Source organism: Schistocerca nitens, chromosome 6 (assembly GCF_023898315.1).
Source record: "Schistocerca nitens isolate TAMUIC-IGC-003100 chromosome 6, iqSchNite1.1, whole genome shotgun sequence".
In the NCBI taxonomy this organism is placed as follows: Eukaryota; Metazoa; Arthropoda; class Insecta; order Orthoptera; family Acrididae; genus Schistocerca; species Schistocerca nitens.
This window is the reverse complement of record NC_064619.1, coordinates 510907208-510929011: the sequence shown is the minus strand read 5'-3', so window position 1 is coordinate 510929011 and position 21804 is coordinate 510907208. Positions and strand designations below refer to the sequence as shown.

General features: G+C 37.3%; 1 protein-coding gene across 2 annotated transcripts in view; it reads left to right on the top strand.

The window, feature by feature from the left end:
- LOC126263023 (aldehyde dehydrogenase, dimeric NADP-preferring-like) overlaps positions 1–21804 on the top strand; it is a 233870-nt gene that overhangs the window by 182995 nt on the left and 29071 nt on the right. For both annotated transcript variants that reach the window (XM_049959989.1, XM_049959990.1), the window contains exons 6-8: positions 800–963; positions 1077–1307; positions 1406–1603. In XM_049959989.1, the coding sequence (XP_049815946.1) occupies positions 800–963; positions 1077–1307; positions 1406–1603 (593 nt within the window). The remainder of the gene's footprint in view (positions 1–799; positions 964–1076; positions 1308–1405; positions 1604–21804) is intronic.

Sequence of the window (21804 nt, the reverse complement as noted above, 5' to 3'; positions counted from 1 at the left end):
TAACTCATCTAAGGTCTATGATGTTGGCATGTTTATATGAACTACTGTTGTTCATGTTGATTCACTTTAAATTTTGATAAGAATAATCCTATCACCAAACTGTTCCCAAAACTCATTCTCTGCCCTATGTTCCAGTCCACAATGAATACTACTCCTGTTGCACCATTTGCTGCTGCTGTTGATATTATCCTATATTCATGTGACCTGAAAACCTTATCTTCTTTCCACTTCAGTTCACTGACCCATACTATATGTAGACTGAGCCTTTGCATTCCTCTTTTCAGATTTTCTAGTTTCCCTTCAATGTTTGAACTTAATATCCCCATGCTCTGATTCACAGAATGTTACCCTACTATTGATTAGTCAGTGTTTTTCTCATGGTTACCACCATCTTGGAAATCACCTCCCCATCCCCCAACCCTGGGGACCTGAATGGGGGCTAATATGGAATCTTCATGACACTTTCTCACTTACAGCTCATGTTTCCTGTGTATCTGTATTGTGTGTCTTTAATGCAGTGGTTTAATTTGCCTCCTGTATCCTAATTCCATTGTTCATTGCTGATTATTCAGCCTCTTAGCGGCAATTTCCCACTCCAAGTATAAGAGGAGGCCTCTACACACTCCTCTGCCCTCTTTGACAAAGTCACTGGTAGAAAGAGGGTTACTCCTTATACCATAAGGAGGGCTAACGTACCATGTAACCCCAGGGATTATAAGGGAGCATTGTGGAGTTATGACATATGTAGACAAACCTCACTTACGAAAAAGTAGTTTATAGCTTTTGATTTTATTTTTAGGACTGTTTCCATGTTGTCGAGGGTGGCGTGGCTGAAACAAGTGAACTTTTGAAAGAATGTTTCGATTACATTTTTTACACTGGCTCAACACATGTTGGTAAAATTGTGGGAGCAGCAGCTAATGAACACTTGACACCAACAACTTTAGAACTGGGAGGTAAAAGGTAAGAATATTACATTATTGAATGTAGTAGCTGTTGCTTCATTAGAGTAAGTGGCATCTACCTTTAAAAATATACTATTTCAGTTGTTTATATAGATAGCTTTATGTTGACAGCCCAGTTTACTTGGATTCTACAGCAAATATGGACATTGCAGTAAAACGAATTATTTGGGGAAAGTGCCTTAATGCAGGTCAAACATGTGTAGCGCCTGATTATTTGTTGTGTACTAAGGATCTAGAGAAGCGATTTATTGCAATAGCTAAAGAGGTGCTTCGGGAATGGTATGGAGATAATCCAAAGAATTCACCTGATCTTGCTCGAATTGTTACTGATCGACACTTCCAGTAAGTTCGACATCATATAAATAGAATGAATTATTCAAGTAGATGTCAGAAACCTAAAATTCAAAGATCTGTGTTAAATTTTTTTCATTTGTTTGTAGGAGGTTACAAGCATTCCTCAGTAATGGAACTGTTGCTATAGGAGGTGAAACTGATCAGTCAGAAAGATTTATTAGTCCAACAATCCTCACTGATGTTAAACCATCAGAACCTGTTATGCAGGAAGAAATTTTTGGACCAATTCTTCCTATAATAAATGTAGACAGTGCTTTTGAGGCTCTCAAATTCATAAATAATCGGTAAGTCCAGTATTTTACTGGAGATACATTGAGCTAATATTTATTTTTATTTTAATTATTACACACTGTGCCTTCATTCTGGTAAACAAGTTAAAACAAATTTATGAGTTTAATAACTGAAAAGATGTAATAAATTACTAGTAGGCACTTACAAGTGAAGGCTGTGATCATAATAATATTAGTAGGATATTTGATGTCAAGTACATTACATTTACAGTAATTGCATGAATAAAGGTCTACACAAAAATACAGTAAGTGAGCTACTGATATCATATAATGTTATGAGTAATGATATTATAAAAACTAGAGAATGCTATGGACATTCCATTGGTCAGTAATGAGTAATGAATTGTTTCAAGTGATAGAACGGATGTGCAGCTAATTGGTAATATAACATGTTGTATTTAATTGCATGCCTAGGAACATCTTGTACAGCTAGTGGAAGCTTACTAAATTACTCACGGTCTCTCTCTCTCTCTCTCTCTCTTTCTCTCTCTCTCTCTTTCTCTCTCTTTAAGTCCAATTTCAAAGTATGGAATGAAACACGAACTTTTAATTCGTGTAATCTTTAACTGTCTCAACTCTGAATACAGCATTAACCTTTTACATAAACTCGTTGAAACTCATAAATCAACTCACAATTGGCATCTTACTGGTTGTGAAACCTCTAGTGCTTCCACTTGGGCTTGCATCCATCCATTATATGTAACAGTAGTAATCAGTAAAATTTAAACAGTACGTCATTAGTATTAATACTATTGTAAAATTATGATGAAAAACTACTAATCTGCAAACATTTTATACAAAATTTCATAAAATTAAACAAATATTTTTGAAATAAGCAAATTCTAACTATGCTACTTAGCTATCATGATTGTCTTCATTTACAGAGGTCTAAATGCTAAAGTTTTATTGCTTAATACAAAGGAGTGCCTTTAAAATCGTGTTAAAGATCACTAAAGACTAAGGTCTATACATTTTGATAATCGACTTTGACATTTTACAATGTTTTCCAGAAATTTCTGTTTCATAATTTTTGCATATTTAATACAAAAAGTTGCATTAAATCAGCTAATTTCATGTTCATGGATTTGAAATTATTGATTTGGCAGAAGAGAGAGAAAAAAGATGTATATATATATAAAAACAAAGATGATGTCACTTACCGAACGAAAGCGCTGGCAGGTCGATAGACACACAAACAAACACAAACACACACACAAAATTCAAGCTTTCGCAATATCTGCAGACATCTGATTGTGTCTGTATATGTGTGGATGGAAATGTGTGTGTGTGTGTGTGCGCGCGAGTGTATACCTGTCCTTTTTTCCCCCCAAAGTAAGTCTTTCCACTCCCGGGATTGGAATGACTCCTTACCCTCTCCCTTAAAACCCACATCCTTTCGTCTTTCCCTCTCCTTCCCCTCTTTCCTTATGAGGCAACAGTTTATTGCGAAAGCTTGAATTTTGTGTGTGTGTTTGTGTTTGTTTGTGTGTCTATCAACCTGCCAGCACTTTCGCTCAGTAAGTCACATCATCTTTGTTTATATATATATATATATATATATATATATATATATATATATATATATATATATATATATATATAGACACACACACACACTCCTGGAAATGGAAAAAAGAACACATTGACACCGGTGTGTCAGACCCACCATACTTGCTCCGGACACTGCGAGAGGGCTGTACAAGCAATGATCACATGCACGGCACAGCAGACACACCAGGAACCGCGGTGTTGGCCGTTGAATGGCGCTAGCTGCGCAGCATTTGTGCACCGCCGCCGTCAGTGTCAGCCAGTTTGCCGTGGCATACAGAGCTCCATCGCAGTCTTTAACACTGGTAGCATGCCGCGACAGCATGGACGTGAACCGTATGTGCAGTTGACGGACTTTGAGCGAGGGCGTATAGTGGGCATGCGGGAGGCCGGGTGGACGTACCGCTGAATTGCTCAACACGTGGGGCGTGAGGTCTCCACAGTACATCGATGTTGTCGCCAGTGGTCGGCGGAAGGTGCACGTGCCCGTCGACCTGGGACCGGACCACAACAACGCATGGATGCACGCCAAGACCGTAGGATCCTACGCAGTGCCATAGGGGACCGCACCGCCACTTCCCAGCAAATTAGGGACACTGTTGCTCCTGGGGTATCGGCGAGGACCATTCGCAACCGTCTCCATGAAGCTGGGCTACGGTCCCGTACACCGTTAGGCTGTCTTCCGCTCACGCCCCAACATCGTGCAGCCCACCTCCAGTGGTGTCGCGACAGGCGTGAATGGAGGGACGAATGGAGACGTGTCGTCTTCAGCGATGAGAGTCGCTTCTGCCTTGGTGCCAATGATGGTCGTATGCGTGTTTGGCGCCGTGCAGGTGAGCGCCACAATGAGGACTGCATACGACCGAGGCACACAGGGCCAACACCCGGCATCATGGTGTGGGGAGCGATCTCCTACACTGGCCGTACACCACTGGTGATCGTCGAGGGGACACTGAATAGTGCACGGTACATCCAAACCGTCATCGAACCCATCGTTCTACCATTCCTAGACCAGCAAGGGAACTTGCTGTTCCAACAGGACAATGCACGTCCGCATGTATCCCGTGCCACCCAACGTGCTCTAGAAGGTGTAAGTCAACTACCCTGGCCAGCAAGATCTCCGGATCTGTCCCCCATTGAGCATGTTTGGGACTGGATGAAGCGTCGTCTCACGCGGTCTGCACGTCCAGCACGAACGCTGGTCCAACTGAGGCGCCAGGTGGAAATGGCATGGCAAGCCGTTCCACAGGACTACATCCAGCATCTCTACGATCGTCTCCATGGGAGAATAGCAGCCTGCATTGCTGCGAAAGGTGGATATACACTGTACTAGTGCCGACATTGTGCATGCTCTGTTGCCTGTGTCTATGTGCCTGTGGTTCTGTCAGTGTGATCATGTGATGTATCTGACCCCAGGAATGTGTCAATAAAGTTTCCCCTTCCTGGGACAATGAATTCACGGTGTTCTTATTTCAATTTCCAGGAGTGTGTGTGTGTGTGTGTATATATATATATATATATATATATATATATATATATATATATATATATATATATATATATATATATATATATATAAACAAAGATGATGTGACTTACTGAACGAAAGTGCTGGCAGGTTGATAGACACACAAACAAACACAAACACACACACAAAATTCAAGCTTTCGCAACAAACTGTTGCCTCATAAGGAAAGAGGGGAAGGAGAGGGAAAGACGAAAGGATGTGGGTTTTAAGGGAGAGGGTAAGGAGTCATTCCAATCCCGGGAGTGGAAAGACTTACTTTGGGGGGGAAAAAGGACAGGTATACACTCGCGCACACACACACACACACACATTTCCATCCACACATATACAGACACAATCAGATGTCTGCAGATGTTGCGAAAGCTTGAATTTTGTGTGTGTGTTTGTGTTTGTTTGTGTGTCTATCGACCTGCCAGCACTTTCATTTGGTAAGTCACATCATCTTTGTTTTTATATATATATATAAAATTTCAATTTGTGCAGTTTCATAATCTTGCATATGAAATGATCTCTCGAACTTTATTATCTGCAGGTCATTAAATTACTTCAAATGAGGTTAGATAATTGTTATTAAATGTGGAAGTAATAAACACAGTCATAACAATATGACAACATGATCAAAGTTGCAATGTATTGAGTTGTACATTAAAGCTGGGATAATAAACTTAGTTAATTGGGTATAATATGAAATCTAAGGATGTTACATTAGATTAGATTAGATTAGATTAGATTTACTTTCATTCCAATTGATCCGTGGTGAGGAGGTCCTCCAGGATGTGGAACATGTCAGAAAAACAACAATACATGACAAATATTTACAATTAAAACAAATAAGCTAATGTACCATTCCACAGGTCCCAAGTGGAATGATCGTCATTTTTTAATGAACACTAAGAGTAATTTTACAAATACTAATGCACTGAATTTAATATAAAAAAGTTTTTTATTTATTTATAAGGTAATACAACTACTGTAATACTTATTTACAATGAACACATTACTGCACTGAAATGGTGCAGAAGTTAGATTATACTAACACACACACACACACACACACACACACACACACACACACACACACACACACACAAATTTTCAATGAACACATTACTGCACTGAAATTGTGCAGAAGTTATGTTGTACTTATATACAAATCAGTTGGTTTTACTAAGAAATTCATCAATGGAGTAGAAGGAGTTGGCCACCAATAAATCCTTTAGGCTTCTCTTAAACTGAATTTCATTGGTTGTTAAGATTTTTATGGCTGCTGGCAAGTTATTGAAAATGTGTGTTCCTGAATAATGCACACCTTTTTGTACAAGACTAAGTGACTTTAAATCCTTGTGAAGATTATTCTTATTTCTAGTATTGATTCCATGAATTGAGCTGTTGGTTTGAAAAAGTGATATATTTTTAATGACAAATTTCATTAAGGAATAAATATATTGGGAAGCAGTAGTTAGTATCCCTAGTTCCCTAAACAGGCTTCTGCAGGATGTTCTTGAGTTCACACCACATATAACTCTCACTGCACGTTTTTGTGCCCGGAAAACTTTAGCTTGGCTTGATGAATTACCCCAAAAAATAATCCCATATGACATTATGGAGTTGTGTTCACGACCTGTTGTTGTTACAAAATAAATTAATTAGACTAGGTCCTGATTACTGGAGCTCCACAAACTACACAGAAAATAACAATGGTTCCTACAGTCATCATCTTTTCTACAGAGATCAAATGTTTGGTATGCAATTTTTATGGAGGTCTGGTAATTAAGGCATGCTCCAATGGATTTATTTTGTGTAACAAAAAGTCATGAACATAACCAGATTTGTTACATATTATTAAAGCAAATAATAAGAGACTTCTTATCGAAAAGCAGAAGCATTGAGTCGTCGACAAGCACATAAAAAAGAAAGAAAACTTTCTGCCTTTTGTAATGAGTCCTTTCCCTAGCTACAGTACAAGTCTAGAATATGATACAAATACAAATGTTTTATTCCATTGTTGAGCATATTTACATGCAATTGGTGTTGTCAGTGTTAACACAATAATAATAACAACAATAATAATATAAACTTCAGCATGACAAATGTTATTAACTACAATATAATAATCCAAGATGGATACAACACATATTTGTGCAAATGGCAATAGCAACAAGAAGTTTCCTATCAGATCAATTACAAGATAAATGAACTACATAGTTCAGTTGTTTCACTTCCACTTAAATTCACTTAACTGCTTAATGACCTTTCTCTTACACAAGCATGATGATTTCACACTCCATAGTGAGTGGAACCACTAAAGTATCTTCCATCATAACATTTGAAAATAAAGCCATCTCTCAATAAAAAGTTTTCAAAAGGTCGTTCTTTGAGAATACTCTTGATTGCTGCCAAACCATCATCATTCTCATGCTCTTTCCTGATTTTAGCTATTAAGGCATCTGCAAAACCTGACAGTAAATTTACATGACTTAAGGCATCTACATATTTATCCTAGAACCAGATTGGTATTCAATGGTGTAGGAAGACTCTTTCAAGACTAAAGCCCATCTTGCTACTCTTGGTGACAAGTCATTCTTATCCATAATGTTTTGGATGCAGTTCATTAAAGTTTTAAAACATATTCCTATCAACTACACTTGGAATTGCATTAAGGCATCGGAAATAGCTAGAATTTCAAGCTCATAACTACAACATTCTTCCCCTTCACATGTTGTTTTTTTTTTTCCCCTCATATAATTGATGGAACTTGTCAACATCTGAATAGTTTTTTAATAACACAGCTCCAAACCTTCTTTGCCTGCATCTGTGTGCAGCTCAGTTCCACATTTTGGGTTGCAGATTTTTAAAACTGGATTTGATGAAATGATATCTTTGAGCGTCTTGAATGCTTACCTCTCCTCCTTTTTCGAACTTTTATTCTCCATTATTTCTCACTCGCTCATATGTTTGGAAATATTGTAAAATAATTTGAGATAAACTTCCTAAAGTATCCTGTTAGTTCTAGGAAACATTGCATTGCTACAATAGATTTTGGTTCTGGAAACTTTTGAACAGCTATTGTTTTCTCAGAAGATTGGATTTGTCCACACCGTACAACGTACGCAAGGAACTCATCAGTGCTCTTCAAGAGATAGCATTTTGCAAAATTAATTTCCAAACTACATTTTGCTGCAGTTTTTAACATTGAACCAAGAGGCTGAAGTGTCTCATCATCACTCTTTATTGGTATTATAATATTGTCCATGTCAGTAAATATTTATAAATGTAAAGTTCTTTTGAGCCAATGCCCAAAAAACAGTGTTTATAAAATACAGGGTCACTGCAAGTGAATTTGATAATCAAACACTCTAAAACTGCAATTGCCCCGAGTGTGTCACAAACAAGGTATATTTTTGGCTTTCCTCTTCAACACAACAGGAAAAAAATATTCATGAGCTCTAGTGTGCAAAAGATCTTCTATGAAGGGCAACAGGTAACAATCTTTCACTGTGATTTTGTTGAATTTTCTGTGTTACATGCACATGTGACACACTCTATTTTTTTCACAGCTGCAACTTGGCTAGCATTCTCAGATGAACTTGGTTGTATTATTCCTTGATCAAGCCACATTTGCACTTGCTTGTAAACAATTTTTTTCCCTCCAGATGAAAATCTTCTAGGTCTGCTGTATTCTGGTTATTCATCTCTCACAATACTCTTTGTTCTGACATCAGCAGACTTTGTCTTGTTGGAGTTAACTAGTCTAGTCCCTAAACCTTAGCTATGTTGCTTTGTTTCATCACTAACAAAGCTTTCAATATCTAACACTGGTTTATCTTCTACATGGATGTATATAACACAAGTTTCCCTTCTGGCTTCATTTTAGTACTCTGTTCTTGTTTGGTCTAGAAGATCACTCCCAACTACCATTTCTAAATTCATATAGTCTCTAGAAACTACATAAATATCTGTTTCAATTTTCACATTATCAATCTCAATGATGCCTGCAAAACATCCCTGTGGGGATATGGAAGTTTTTCCCAAATCCTATCAAGACAATATCTGTATCTTGCAAATTTGTAACATTTGTAATCTCATAAACATGTTGTCATAACAAATTAAGTTGACTGCCACAGTCAATGAGCACCTTCACCTCTCATTTACTTATTCATACATTATTAAATATATTATTGTTAATACTCTTCTTTAAAATGTTTTCATTCATTGTCACCCTCTGATTATTCTTCTCCTGCCATGCATTCACATGTGATATGTCCAAAGTCACTGCAACTGAAGGATCTCTTTCCCTTACACTTTTGGTTGCAATCACTGAACATGTGACCAATGGCGTCACAATTGAAACACTTTTTGTTTGAATCCTAAGCTGCTATTCTAGTATTTCTGTAACTTGAGTCTTTAGCATCTTTCTCACTGGAGTCTCCGAAATTCTCATTGTTGTAACTTTCATTATTATTATTATTTTTTTTTTTACATGATATCACAGATTTCTGCAGTGCTTCTTTCTTCCTGAAATGTTTTCACACTTCCATTGTGATAAAACAGAAGTTTTGTGCCATAAATCACAGTTATTATCAATATCAGCATGCATGGCAATTTCTTTCATTACAAGAAATTATTCTTGAAGAGACTTTTCTGTTTCTTGTCTCACCAAGACACCAGTTGGCAGATTTCTGCAGCACTTGTTTGTGTGTCACATTCTTCTTGCAACATGTTTTTCAGTGCAATCCACACTGTAAGACCCTTCTTACCGTGAATAAAAACATCATCTAAACTTTCAAGTGTTTTTTTTTTTTTTTTTTTTTTTTTTGGGTGAAAACAAGCATTAGTAGCTGACTCCAACCCAGTTAATGATCCATTTTTTAAATCGATATCCATCACTGTCACTAAATGACGTAAGAGTGCCATAAAAGAACAAAAAAAATTACATTTATCTTGTGAATCTGCTGAGAATTGTGTTTCGGTTTTATCGTCTTTTCATAAATTTGAAATTTTTTCCATCTTGTTTTTGAGTAAATTCAGTCTTTTATCACTACTCATTTGGATTGCACCCTCTTCATCACCACCAACATCATCACCATTCTCTTCACATTCTGTGTCATTATTAGTTTTCACCACAAGTTTGTCAGTGTTGGGTAAATAATAACAAAGTTTGGTAGTCATTTCATTTCTGATAGCATCATCTGTACACAATATATTTCAGATTACTTCCAACTCTGCTTCTCAAAGTGCTGCTTCAATAAATGACTTCTTATCTTCAAGTTCACCAGAACTGACTCAAAACTAAAACCACAAAGTTCCCTCAATCATTTCCGATATCTTCTGTTATCTGGAGTTGTTCTGAAACTTAACAAATGTTGAGATTTAATGCTTGTAACTGAGACAGAGATAATATTTTTATTCACTTTTTTGATTTTTCCTAACATGTCCAATTCTCCTTTTGCCACAATGTTTAAAATTTCCCTTTGCACTGCTCTGCAACTGCTAACCATACTTAGATGTGAATTCTCATTGTAGATCCAAAACCAAACCAATTACACATTGTACATTGCTGCAGCAAAATGGTACTCAGAAAAGTTCGTCTGAAGCATCTTAGATTAGGCAGCAAAACTGCATCATTACTCATTAGTTGATTCCAGACAGAGCCATTAAATTTGTAGAAAAAATGGTCCCAACTTTCGTATAGAACTGCTTATTGTTCTCACAGATAGAACCTCTAATGCTGGAATCTCCAAATGGGAATATCAACAAAATAGGAAAAGACTGTCATTTACCATAAAGATGATATGTTAAATTACTGATAGGCACAATTAAGACACCTACACAAAGCTTTTGGCCGCAGCATTCTTCAGTAAAAGAGAAACATACACCATTCATTCACACAAGCAAGCACACCTCAAAAACACGACCACCTACTCTGGCAGCTTGGGCCAGCATGGAATGAAACATCATCTTCCAATGGCACAGGCACTATGGTGACTAGAGGACCTATGATGGCCCATCAGAAGCTGGCAGGGCTGGAGCTGCTGGCATCACAGTAATGGTGGTGGTGCTGTGGTGATAGCTGCAGGTTCTCTTTCCAGTGCCGGTGGTGTGGGACCCAATGAAGGCAAAGATGGCTGAGGCTGCAGGGTCCTCCTGGACACTGAATCAGCAAATGAAAAACCCACAGCAGGACCATGCAGCCCACACAACTGAAGCTTATTCTTCTGGCACTTCTGCAGCCTGGTGTGGCCCTGTCAGACCTATAAAGAGCAACCTATGACTTTGGTGATAACTCCTCATTCCCTGTGCCTATGTCTGCCAAAAACTCCGAAAAAGAAAAGAATGGTATCATTTACATTAAACTTAGAGCCCTATGGAAGACCACTGCAGAAAATATAGAAAGTGAAGCAGTGTCCTTTGTTGCATGACTGGGAATGATATGACGAAGGGAAGAGCACTAACACCTGCTCCCACATATGGGAAGTGTGTAAATTTTTCATATGATGCTTGAATGTTCAGACAAAGCATTCCACATGTAACGGAACCTATTAAAGGCTTTACTTTACCGAAGTATGGGTTACCCTCCAAATTCAACCAGTTTAACGAGTATTTATGATTATAGAAAAGTTATTGTGTATGTTAACAATGATTCCATAACATGTCTCTATAAACAGTCAACCCATTAAATTATACTTAATAACTGACCCACACAAAAGTTAATACCACTTGATCACTGATACAGCAAATGTCATCATGCAAAAACACTAAGTTCATCTTAAATAATTAATATGAAGTACGAAAAATAGTGGCCAACTTACGTATTTTGGATCTCCTTAAATAAAAATCACCCAGTGAAACCTGTTTCTTCACTAGGACCATTTTCACTCAGTATTCACGCAAACACTCCTATTTTAGACGAAAACCAATGTAATTCTTAATAATTCATGTTATTTACTTATTTATGCAAATTAGAGAAGTCAATTGACAAACTTCTAAAAAACTGCCTTTTTGTAACAAAGAGTTATTCTGTCAAGTCAAAAAATCTGTCTGTCATTTTAATAACCTGTTAAATTATGTCACTCGATATAAATTAATAACTTTTCTGCACAAATTAGAATAACAGATGTACATGTGACTTATGAACTATATCTCTTTTTAGTAGTTCTTTGACAAGGTTATAAATACGAGCAGCAAGAAGGGAGCGGAGGCTGAATGTCACTTTGGTAAAGTGTGTATGTGTGTTATTGTTCGAGATGGATAAACATTGCAAAGAACATGTAAAAGAAGTGCTACTTTGTGTTGTCATTGACTTTGGTGGACAGTGGAACTAAGATGGCCACCAGAGTAATAAATATTTGAAGTTTAAATATTTGTTGGTTTCGCTTGTTATTTATCATCAAAAGCACATCAAAAACACGGGACCTCATCTTTTACCCCTAGACAATCAGATTTAGAGCCAGCATTAGCATCGAGACACAGCAGCGATCCAGCAAGCAGCAGCAATTACCACAATGCATTTTAATGGGGCCAAACTAACATCAAGTGCTAACCAGCTCCATAAATGGGAGTGAAATAGTGCGATTATAGCAATATCTACGACTAGGCGACCATTACACACATCATCATGGATTGAGGGTGGAATGGTGCTGTCATCACATGCTTAGAGAGGTTAGAACTGAGACAAACCTTCAGTTTGAGAAAGAAATCAAAAACCATAATTCCAGCTTATTACATCAGCATAAACAGCCATTGGTTAAGAATTTTCAACTGTCAGCAGATATTTTAACTCCACCCAATTTTAACTCAGTCAATGTGAAATGTCAGCTATCTTTATTGCATCAAAATATTCGAGGACTGAGAAATAAAATTAATGAAGTAACTATCTGCATAGATGAATTAGTCTTCAAACCCAGCTAACATAATCTGCCTCTCTGAACATCATGTGACCACTGGTATAGAACTTTTAAGTGTTACAGGGTTTAGATTAGCATCTCACTTTTGTAGATCAGAAATGGAGAAATGAGGAGTTGCCACATTCATCAGGAACTGTCATAAATTTAAGAACATAGACATTCATAAATTTTGCCTAGAACAGCATATGGAAGCATGTGCAACAGAATTAGAATTTCACAATAAATCCTTCATAATATTAAGTGTATATCAAGCACCTGCAGGTAACTTTAATCTGATTGTAAACCACCTTGAAGCTGTACTGGCCCATTTAACAACCAAAAACAAAGAAATAGTGGTTGCTGGTGATTTCAATGTAGATTTCCGTAAAGACTCTCCCAATAAGAACTTATTTGAGTTAGTAACACTATCATTCAACTTAATTCCCACTGTAAAATTCCCCACTAGGATAGCCACTTGCTCACAAACAGCCATTGATAATATCTTTATAGAAAAGTCCAATGAACAAAATTATATTACAAAACCAATAGTCAATGGCCTCTCAGACCATGACATGCAGCTCCTTCTGTTAAATGTTAATACTGAACAGGATATAAAATCTGTTAAATCTGAGCTCAAGAGGGTAATCAGTAAGGACACTCCTCAGAGACATTTACTGGACTGATGTTTACAGTGCTCATGGCATGAATGAAAAATATAACATTGTTGCTAATAAAGTGCTTACCTTATTCGAACACTGCTTTCCCCCAAAACTTACCAAGGTTAGAGCAAAGTCTACAAAGAAGCCATGGATTACTCGAGGAATAGGGGTGTCTTGTAAAACAAAAAGAAAACTGTATCTGTCAATCCGAAACATTTCCAATGTTGATGCTATAGCACATTATAAGAAATACTGCAAAATGTTAAAGACTGTAATACGGACTTCAAAGCAAATATATTACAAGGAAAAGATAGTCATATCAGATAACAAAATAAAGACAATATGGGATATAGTGAAGGAGGAGACCGGTAGAACCAGACATGAAGAGGAACAAATAGCATTAAGAGTAAATGATACATTGGTGACAGATGTGTATAGTGTTGCAGAACTTTTTAACAAACATTTTGTAACTGTTACTGAAAAGATGGGGTTGTCAGGTTCGGTAGATGCTGCTATGGATTACCTTAGACCAGACATTTCAAGTAACTTCCATAATATGAATTTGACCCTCACTACCCCCACAGAAATAATGTCCATCATAAAATCTTTAAAATCAAAAACATCTAGTGGGTATGAAATATCAACAAAGTTAATTAGAGAATGTGATTCTGAGCTAAGTAACATATTAAGCTATCTGTGTAACCAGTCGTTTATCAGTGGAATATTTCCTGAATGGCTGAAATATGCTGAAGTTAAGCCACTGTTTAAGATTGGAGATAAAGAAATAGCATCAAATTTCCGTCCAATTTCACTGTTGCCAGCATTCTCAAAAATTTTCGAAAAAGTAATGTACAGTCGTCTTTATAGCCATCTTATCTCAAATAACATACTGTCAAAGTCACAGTTTGGATTTCTAAAAGGTTCTGATATTCAGAAGGCTATCTACACTTACAGTGAAAATGTGCTTAATTCATTAGACAAAAAACTGCAGGCAACTGGTATATTTTGTGATCTGTCAAAGGCATTTGACTGTGTAAATCACAATATCCTTTTAAGTAAACTAGAATATTATAGTGTAACAGGACATGCTGCAAAATGGTTCAAATCTTATATCTCTGGCAGGAAACAAAGGGTGTTATTAGGAAAGAGACATGTATCAAGCTATCAGGCAGCATCCAACTGGAACTAATTACATGGGGGGTCCCACAAGGTTCCATTTTGGGGCCCTTACTTTTTCTTGTGTATATCAATGACCTTTCATCAGTAACATTACCAGATGCCAAGTTTGTTTTGTTTGCCGATGATACAAACATTGCAATAAATAGCAAATCAAGTGTAGTCTTAGAAAGATCAGCCAATAAAATATTTGTAGACATTAATCACTGGTTCCTAGCCAATTCTTTGTCACTAAACTTTGAAAAAACACACTACATGCAGTTCAGAACTTGTAAGGGGTGTCCCAAGAGTATATGTCTAACATACAATGACAAGAAGATAGAAGAAGTGGACAGTGTTAAATTCTTGGGATTACAGCTTGATAATAAATTCAACTGGGAGGAGCACACCACAGAACTGCTGAAGCGTCTTAATAAATCTCTATTTGCAATGCGAATTTTGTCAGACATAGGGGATATAAAAATGAAAAAGCTGGCATAATATGCTTACTTTCATTCCATAATGTCATATGGGATTATTTTTTGGGGTAATTCATCAAGCCAAGCTAAAGTTTTCTGGGCACAAAAACGTGCAGTAAGAGTTATTTGTGATGTGAACTCAAGAAGATCCTGCAGAAGCCTGTTTAGGGAACTAGGGATACTAACTACTGCTTCCCAATATATTTATTCCTTAATGAAATTTGTCATTAAAAATATATCACTTTTTCAAACCAACAGCTCAATTCATGGAATCAATACTAGAAATAAGAATAATCTTCACAAGGATTTAAAGTCACTTAGTCTTGTACAAAAATGTGTGCATTATTCAGGAACACACATTTTCAATAACTTGCCAGTAGCCATAAAAAGCTTAACAACCAATGAAATTCAGTTTAAGGGAAGCCTAAAGGATTTATTGGTGGCCAACTCCTTCTAATCCATTGATGAATTTCTTAGTAAAACCAACTGATTTGTATATAAGTACAACATAACTTCTGTGCAATTTCAGTGCAGTAATGTGTTCATTGAAATTTTGTGTGTGTGTGTGTGTGTGTGTGTGTGTGTAATCTAACTTCTGCACCATTTCAGTGCAGTAATGTGTTCATTGTAAATAAGTATTACAGTAGTTGTATTACATGTTTATTACCTCATAAATAAATAAAAAACTTTTTTATTTTAAATTCAGTGCATTAGTATTTGTAAAATGACTCTTAGTGTTCATTAAAAAATGACGATCATTCCACTTGGGGCCTGTGGAATGGTACATTAGCTTATTTGTTTTAGTTGTAAATATTTGTCATGTATTGTTGTTTTTCTGACATGTTCCACATCCTGGAGGACCTCCTCACTACGGATCAATTGGAATGAAAGTAAATCTAATCTAATCTTAATGCCGTTTGTGTCAGAAGACTGTTAAACTTCTGCTGATGTAAACTGGGGTCATTGTCCAAAACAAACAGCTCTGGTAGACCTTCGATGCAAAAAATAATTGTCAGATTCTTTGCAGTACTAGATGTTGAGGTGGATTGCATGGGTGCTACAAACAGAAACTTGTTAAAGGCATCTACAGCAATAAGCTGATGGGAATTCCAGAAGGGACAAACAAAGTCTATGAGCAGATGCTGCCAAAGGGCACTGGGCTTGGACCAATCAGAAAACTTCTGTGGCAGAGCAGCCTGGTGTTCCACACATGCCAAACATTGTGAAGTCAATTGTTCCATTTGAATGAATATACTGACCTATGTACAATGGTGGTGGGTGTGCTGCTCTGTGTGTCCAATGCCCCCAAATCCTTGATGGAGAAAGTAAAGAATTTCCTTCTGAAGCAAATGTGGTATAACCACACATTATAGATCATTTTCTGTACATAACACCCTGATGGACAGATAAGTTCTCCCAAAGAGTAAAATAACAATGTACAACCAGATCACTGATCTACTTAATTGAAAGTGGCCAACTGGTATGGAGTTACTGCAACAGAAGCTTGAGAATGGGCCCCACAGCCACTGCCTCAGTAATCTGTCAGCAGTCAGTAGAAAAACTGTCAAGTGTTTCATCATCCTGAACATCAATGTGGAAACAAGAACCTCTAATGTGTCAAATGGCAAGTTGGTACCGACTGGTAGGTGAGAGAACATGTCTGTCTTCAAATGGTTAGCTGTGGGCCTGTACAAAATTTTGTATTGGTAATTTGAGAGCAGCAGAGACAACACTGCAACTTTTGCATGAACTTCCTTCTCAATTTGTGAGTAGTTGCACAGTGCTTTGTTGAAGAGTTTGGGTGTGAAGGCAGTTAGCATGACCAGTTATCCGACATTGTGAGAGAGAACAGCACCAAACTCATAAGAGGATGCATCAAGCCAAGCACGAGTGGCCTAGTGGTATCAAAATTTACCAAACAATGGTCATTCAGAAAAGCATGATTCAGTTTCCAAAATGCAACCTGACACTTCAGAGTCTAGCCAATGTATCTAGGAGCTGTGACATTAATTGTGACTGCAAAGGGTGGATATCTTGACTGTTGATCACACATCCTAAATAACAGTCTGGAAGATGGAGTACCTACTTGTCCTTGTCTTTTATTACAACACTTGAGACATTTACTGGGATTGGCAAGATGTTCATCAAGATTATGATCTGAACAACTAAGTCATCCAAATAGTTCAAACAAAAAAGAACGGTAGCAGGGTCAACTATGACAAACAAAACTGGAAAAATTGCAGGTGTGGACACACTGCCAAAGGGCAACCCCAAAAACTTAAATAACCCCATGTTGGTGTTGATCTCAAAAACTTGATGTGACTGTACATCCAAAGGAAGCTGCAAATATACATCACAAAGATCAGTCTTGGAAAATAAGCAGCCTACACCAAGTTTGTCCATTAGTTCCTATGACCAAGGCAAAGGAAAAGAGTCAATCATAGTCTGCAGATTTACTACTGCCCTGAAATCTGTACATAGTGTAACCTGTCTGAAGGTGATGCCCACTGAGTGGCTGCTACAGGGGAAATCATACCATTGCCCTACCAAGATAAGAATTTTTGTGCCACCTGATCTCTAATAACATGAGGGATGAGCTGTGCTTGGCAAACCTGTGGTTGCACATTGTTTTTCATAGAAAGTGAGCCTCAGAACGTGGAAACTGTCACTAAATTCCTCACAAAGTTCAGCTACCCTGTCCATTAGGCACAGAGGAGTTTGCAGAGAGAATATTGTCTTGAATGTGCAAACCAAACAAATTAAAATAATCCATGCCAAAAATATTTTCACTGGCACAAGTGCACAAAAGTGTGGATGAAACTATCTTGGTAATGTTATGAAAAGTGGCATGTAGGCTGGAAATACCTAACACAGTAATGTCATATCCACCATAAACAGGACTTGCCTGTGACTTATATAGCTTAGGCGTGCCTAACAGTTCATAAGTGCTTCTGTTCAACACATTCACTGATCCACTAGTGTCCAAATGCATGCATATTGCTAATCTGCAGAGTGAGAAACAACTTATTGGCTTGATGCTGAATGGAAAAATTGCGCGTCTTCATCACTGTTGCACCTGATTTGCACTGTGTAATACTAGAACCACTACTGGGCTTGGAAAAAATTGCATTAACATTCATGAACTGAGACTTTTGAGAACATGCAAAGTGCATGCTGGACTTGCCTTTTTAAAGCAGGCATCTTGAATGTGACTATACTTGCCACAATGATAACACATAATGTCATAATGGGGTGGAGTCATTTTGTGTTTTTACCCACTACTTATAGCCAATGTATTGCAGAACACTCCCAACTCTGCTTCTGAAAATGATGCTTCAATAAATGACTAGTTAGCTTCAAGTTCAACAGCTATTGACTGAAAAATAAAATCAGAAAATTCTCTCAGACTTTTCCAATTTCTTCTGTCATCTGGAGCTGTTCTGAAAATTAACCTATGTAGGATTTAATCTTTGTAACTGGGGCACAGATTATATTTTTATTTACTTTTTTGATTTTTTCTAGCACTGCCATTTCTATATTTTTTTCTTCGTTGGCTATTTCTCCTTTTGCCAAGTGTTTAAAATTTCTCCTTGTGTCACTCTGCTATTGCTAGCCATGGTTAGCATATGAATTCTTGTTGTAGATCCAAAAGCAGTCCAATTACACATTGTTACATTGCTGCAGCAAGATGGTAATCAGAAACGTTTGTCATAAACATTGCAGATTAGTTGGCAAAACTGTGTCATCACTCATTCAGTTGATTCCAGACAGAGCCCCCAAAACTTGTATGGAAAACAGATCCAACTTTTATGTAGAACTATTTATTATTCTCAGAGTTACAAACTCTAACACCAAACAATTCTCCCCCCTGCCATAAATGTGCTGGTGTATGCCTTCATCAGCACACTGGTCAGCACTAGAAAACACTGTGTAGCAGGCACAGAAACTAAGCACATCTACGAAAAGAGTAGACCAAGCATGCCGGTAATGCCCCCTGGGCAGCGTGTGTATAGACTGCCACCATAGACTGAGCTCTCAGTACCTCAGTACGTCACATCAGGACTCAGTTCACATTGCACCTCAATACGTCTCACTCTGCTCTGGTCTTCCACAGTGATAGTCGTTGCCTCACACCTTAGCTAGCTGTGAAGGAATGTCAGTCATTGTATGTAGTTCTGATATGGACATGGATCATGATTGAAGTTAAGTACTCAATTTGTTCCTGTAATAAAGTGTATTTTAACCAAGTGAGCTTTTTGTGTTGCAGTGAGAAAAAACTAGCCACCCATCTGTCATACCACCCTCTTCTCATCCAGCCAGGAACACAAAACATTACAGGAGGGCACAGTCATAACAAGAAGTAAAGATTAAATTCATTTTCCCCATGAATATTGTTTCTCTGAGAACAAACAAAACTACTCTCCAATATTTGGTTTCTCTGGTGTGTCACCGGTCTCATCAGTAGTAAGACAATTAAACATCCTATCCGAAGGCCAGAACTATACCATATGATTGGAGACCTCTCACTGAAATGCAAAAGTGTTGATTCATTCACAGGCATACAAAAAAAAAAAAAAAAGGAAAACTTAGTGGCTTTCAGAATGAATCCTTTCTCAAACTCAAGTGCACATACATGCCCCCCCCCCCCCTCTCCAGACACACAGAGACATACCTGAGGCTCTATGGTGCTGGCTGAATACATGGCTCTACCCACCACATGCAACCCCTAGCCAACCCCCTTCCACGTGCCAAACTGCAACGAACTGCAATCTTGGCATTGTGCATCTTAGCCAGCACCATGTAAAGGCACAAATTCTCTCTCTCTCTCTCTCTCTCTCGCTCCCCCCTCTCTTTCTGTCTACCTGTGTGTGTGTGTGTGTGTGTGTGTGTGTGTGTGTGTGTGTGTTTCATGAGATACCACAACAAATAAATTATGGCAGACAACTTGCAACTAATGCATTTTACACATACTTGTCATAAAAATTAATCGTCTTCTTATAACTCAAGAATTTTCAGTGATTCATTTGTCATTTGATTTAAAAATTTCTGCTTTTTGTTTTCACAAAGCAAAACCTTTTCACTTTAAACAAATAATAAGTCCAAGAAGGTGCATTATCTTCTTTATTTTTTAGGTAACTGAGGTCTTGACTACAATTTAGATGTCAGCTGTGTACTGTATGGAATCTTATAAGTGAGAGCATTTCATTAATTATTATCAGGATCAAGATAAGAGCCAGCAAGTCTCCTTTGAAACAAATAACTTAGTCAGTCCTGTGCTAGGCCTTTCTTTATCGACACAAAAATTTGCTTACAGTTCTATAGAAAGATTTTAAAAGTTTCTTAATACAACAAAAATGATGTTCATCTAGGAGTGGTTTATGTCCAACACAACTGCTGGCTTTGTTATTTAACAAAAATTGGCCAGGTGTGAGTACGACTTGTGCTCTGAGGGTTCCATACAAACTTACTTATATATATAAACCATTAATCAATCCCAGTAATTGAGAATCTTGATGATTTTTGTCCATTATTGCCATTTATATTGGCAAGATATTGGTCCCAGGAATTCCAAAACTGTACAGAATATTTAAATTTTAAATTTGAAGTTGGATAACAACTGACAAAAGAAATATTTTTGATGTGGTATAATTACAAATTAACAATTTTTAGATTTTTCTCTTTAGTTGTACTGTGAAACCTTGCTTCTTGCCAAATTTCATAATTTCACATAAATGGGGAGTACCCTACAGATTTTGATGAGTGAGTTTGCGAGTATCAAAATATGTGACATGAATGGCCAAATCTTTTGATTGCCTTGACTTAGAAGCTTCAATTTTTAATGCTACAACACGACTGTAGTCTTTAGTATGTGGCATAAATTTCAACTTGATCCCTATACCTGTTCCTGAGAAAAACAGATTTTAATAGTCAAACAGACAGACAGACAGATAAATGATAAAGTGAATCTATAAGTGTTTGTTTTTATCAATTGGCACATGGAAAATTAAACAAGATCCGAGTAAAGCTATTGTCAATAAACACTTGCTGAATGTATTGAACAACAGAGACTATGGTATCTATAGGTGACTTAATTACTCTAAAACCAAATTAATATTAAACATCTGCAACTTTGTTCTGCATAACTGAATTGATGCAGCTACAAGGTCACAAATTAATTCTTATCACTGTGAATCAAACAAAATGAGCAGCAATTAGCTCATATGTTGCATGTGTGTCTCCTGTGGTCTGGAACCTCTTTGAGGAGTGCATGGAATATTTTGCAATGAAGGTAGAATTGAAAATGCAAGTTTCCATAAGTGTATCAACATACATGTAATGGCAGGATATTATAAGTCAAGTCCTGTACATTTTTATTAGGTAGTAATAAGTATAATACCTGTAATCATATGTTACTATGAAGCCCCCACTTAAACACACACACACACACACACACACACACACACACACACACACACACACACACACACACACACAAGGCGAGAGAGAGAGAGAGACAGAGAGAGAGAGAGAGAGAGAGAGAGAGAGAGAGAAACACACACACTACAATAAGTGGCTTGTATGAGTGTGAAACATTTATGGTGTGAGCTTGTCAACATACTAGAATCACTGCAAGATGTGAAATTGATAGTTCATGGAAAACCATAGGGAATATCATAAAATCTTCCCACAAGCATCTCTTGTAACAACGAACATTGAAAGTTTCTGGTTAGTGACTGGTATTATGTATATGAAAACTGAAATCATAAACGGCACATTAAATATTAATGAGCTTTTATTTCTTACAATTGACAGTTACATCACAGATTCGATAATCAGCAGCATTTCTTTCCTACAAGACTCGAATTTCCATATTGCTGAAGCCGGCAGCCCCTATCTGGGTCATGTTTATTTGAGAGCAGAACAGTTAACTGTTCAGGGATAT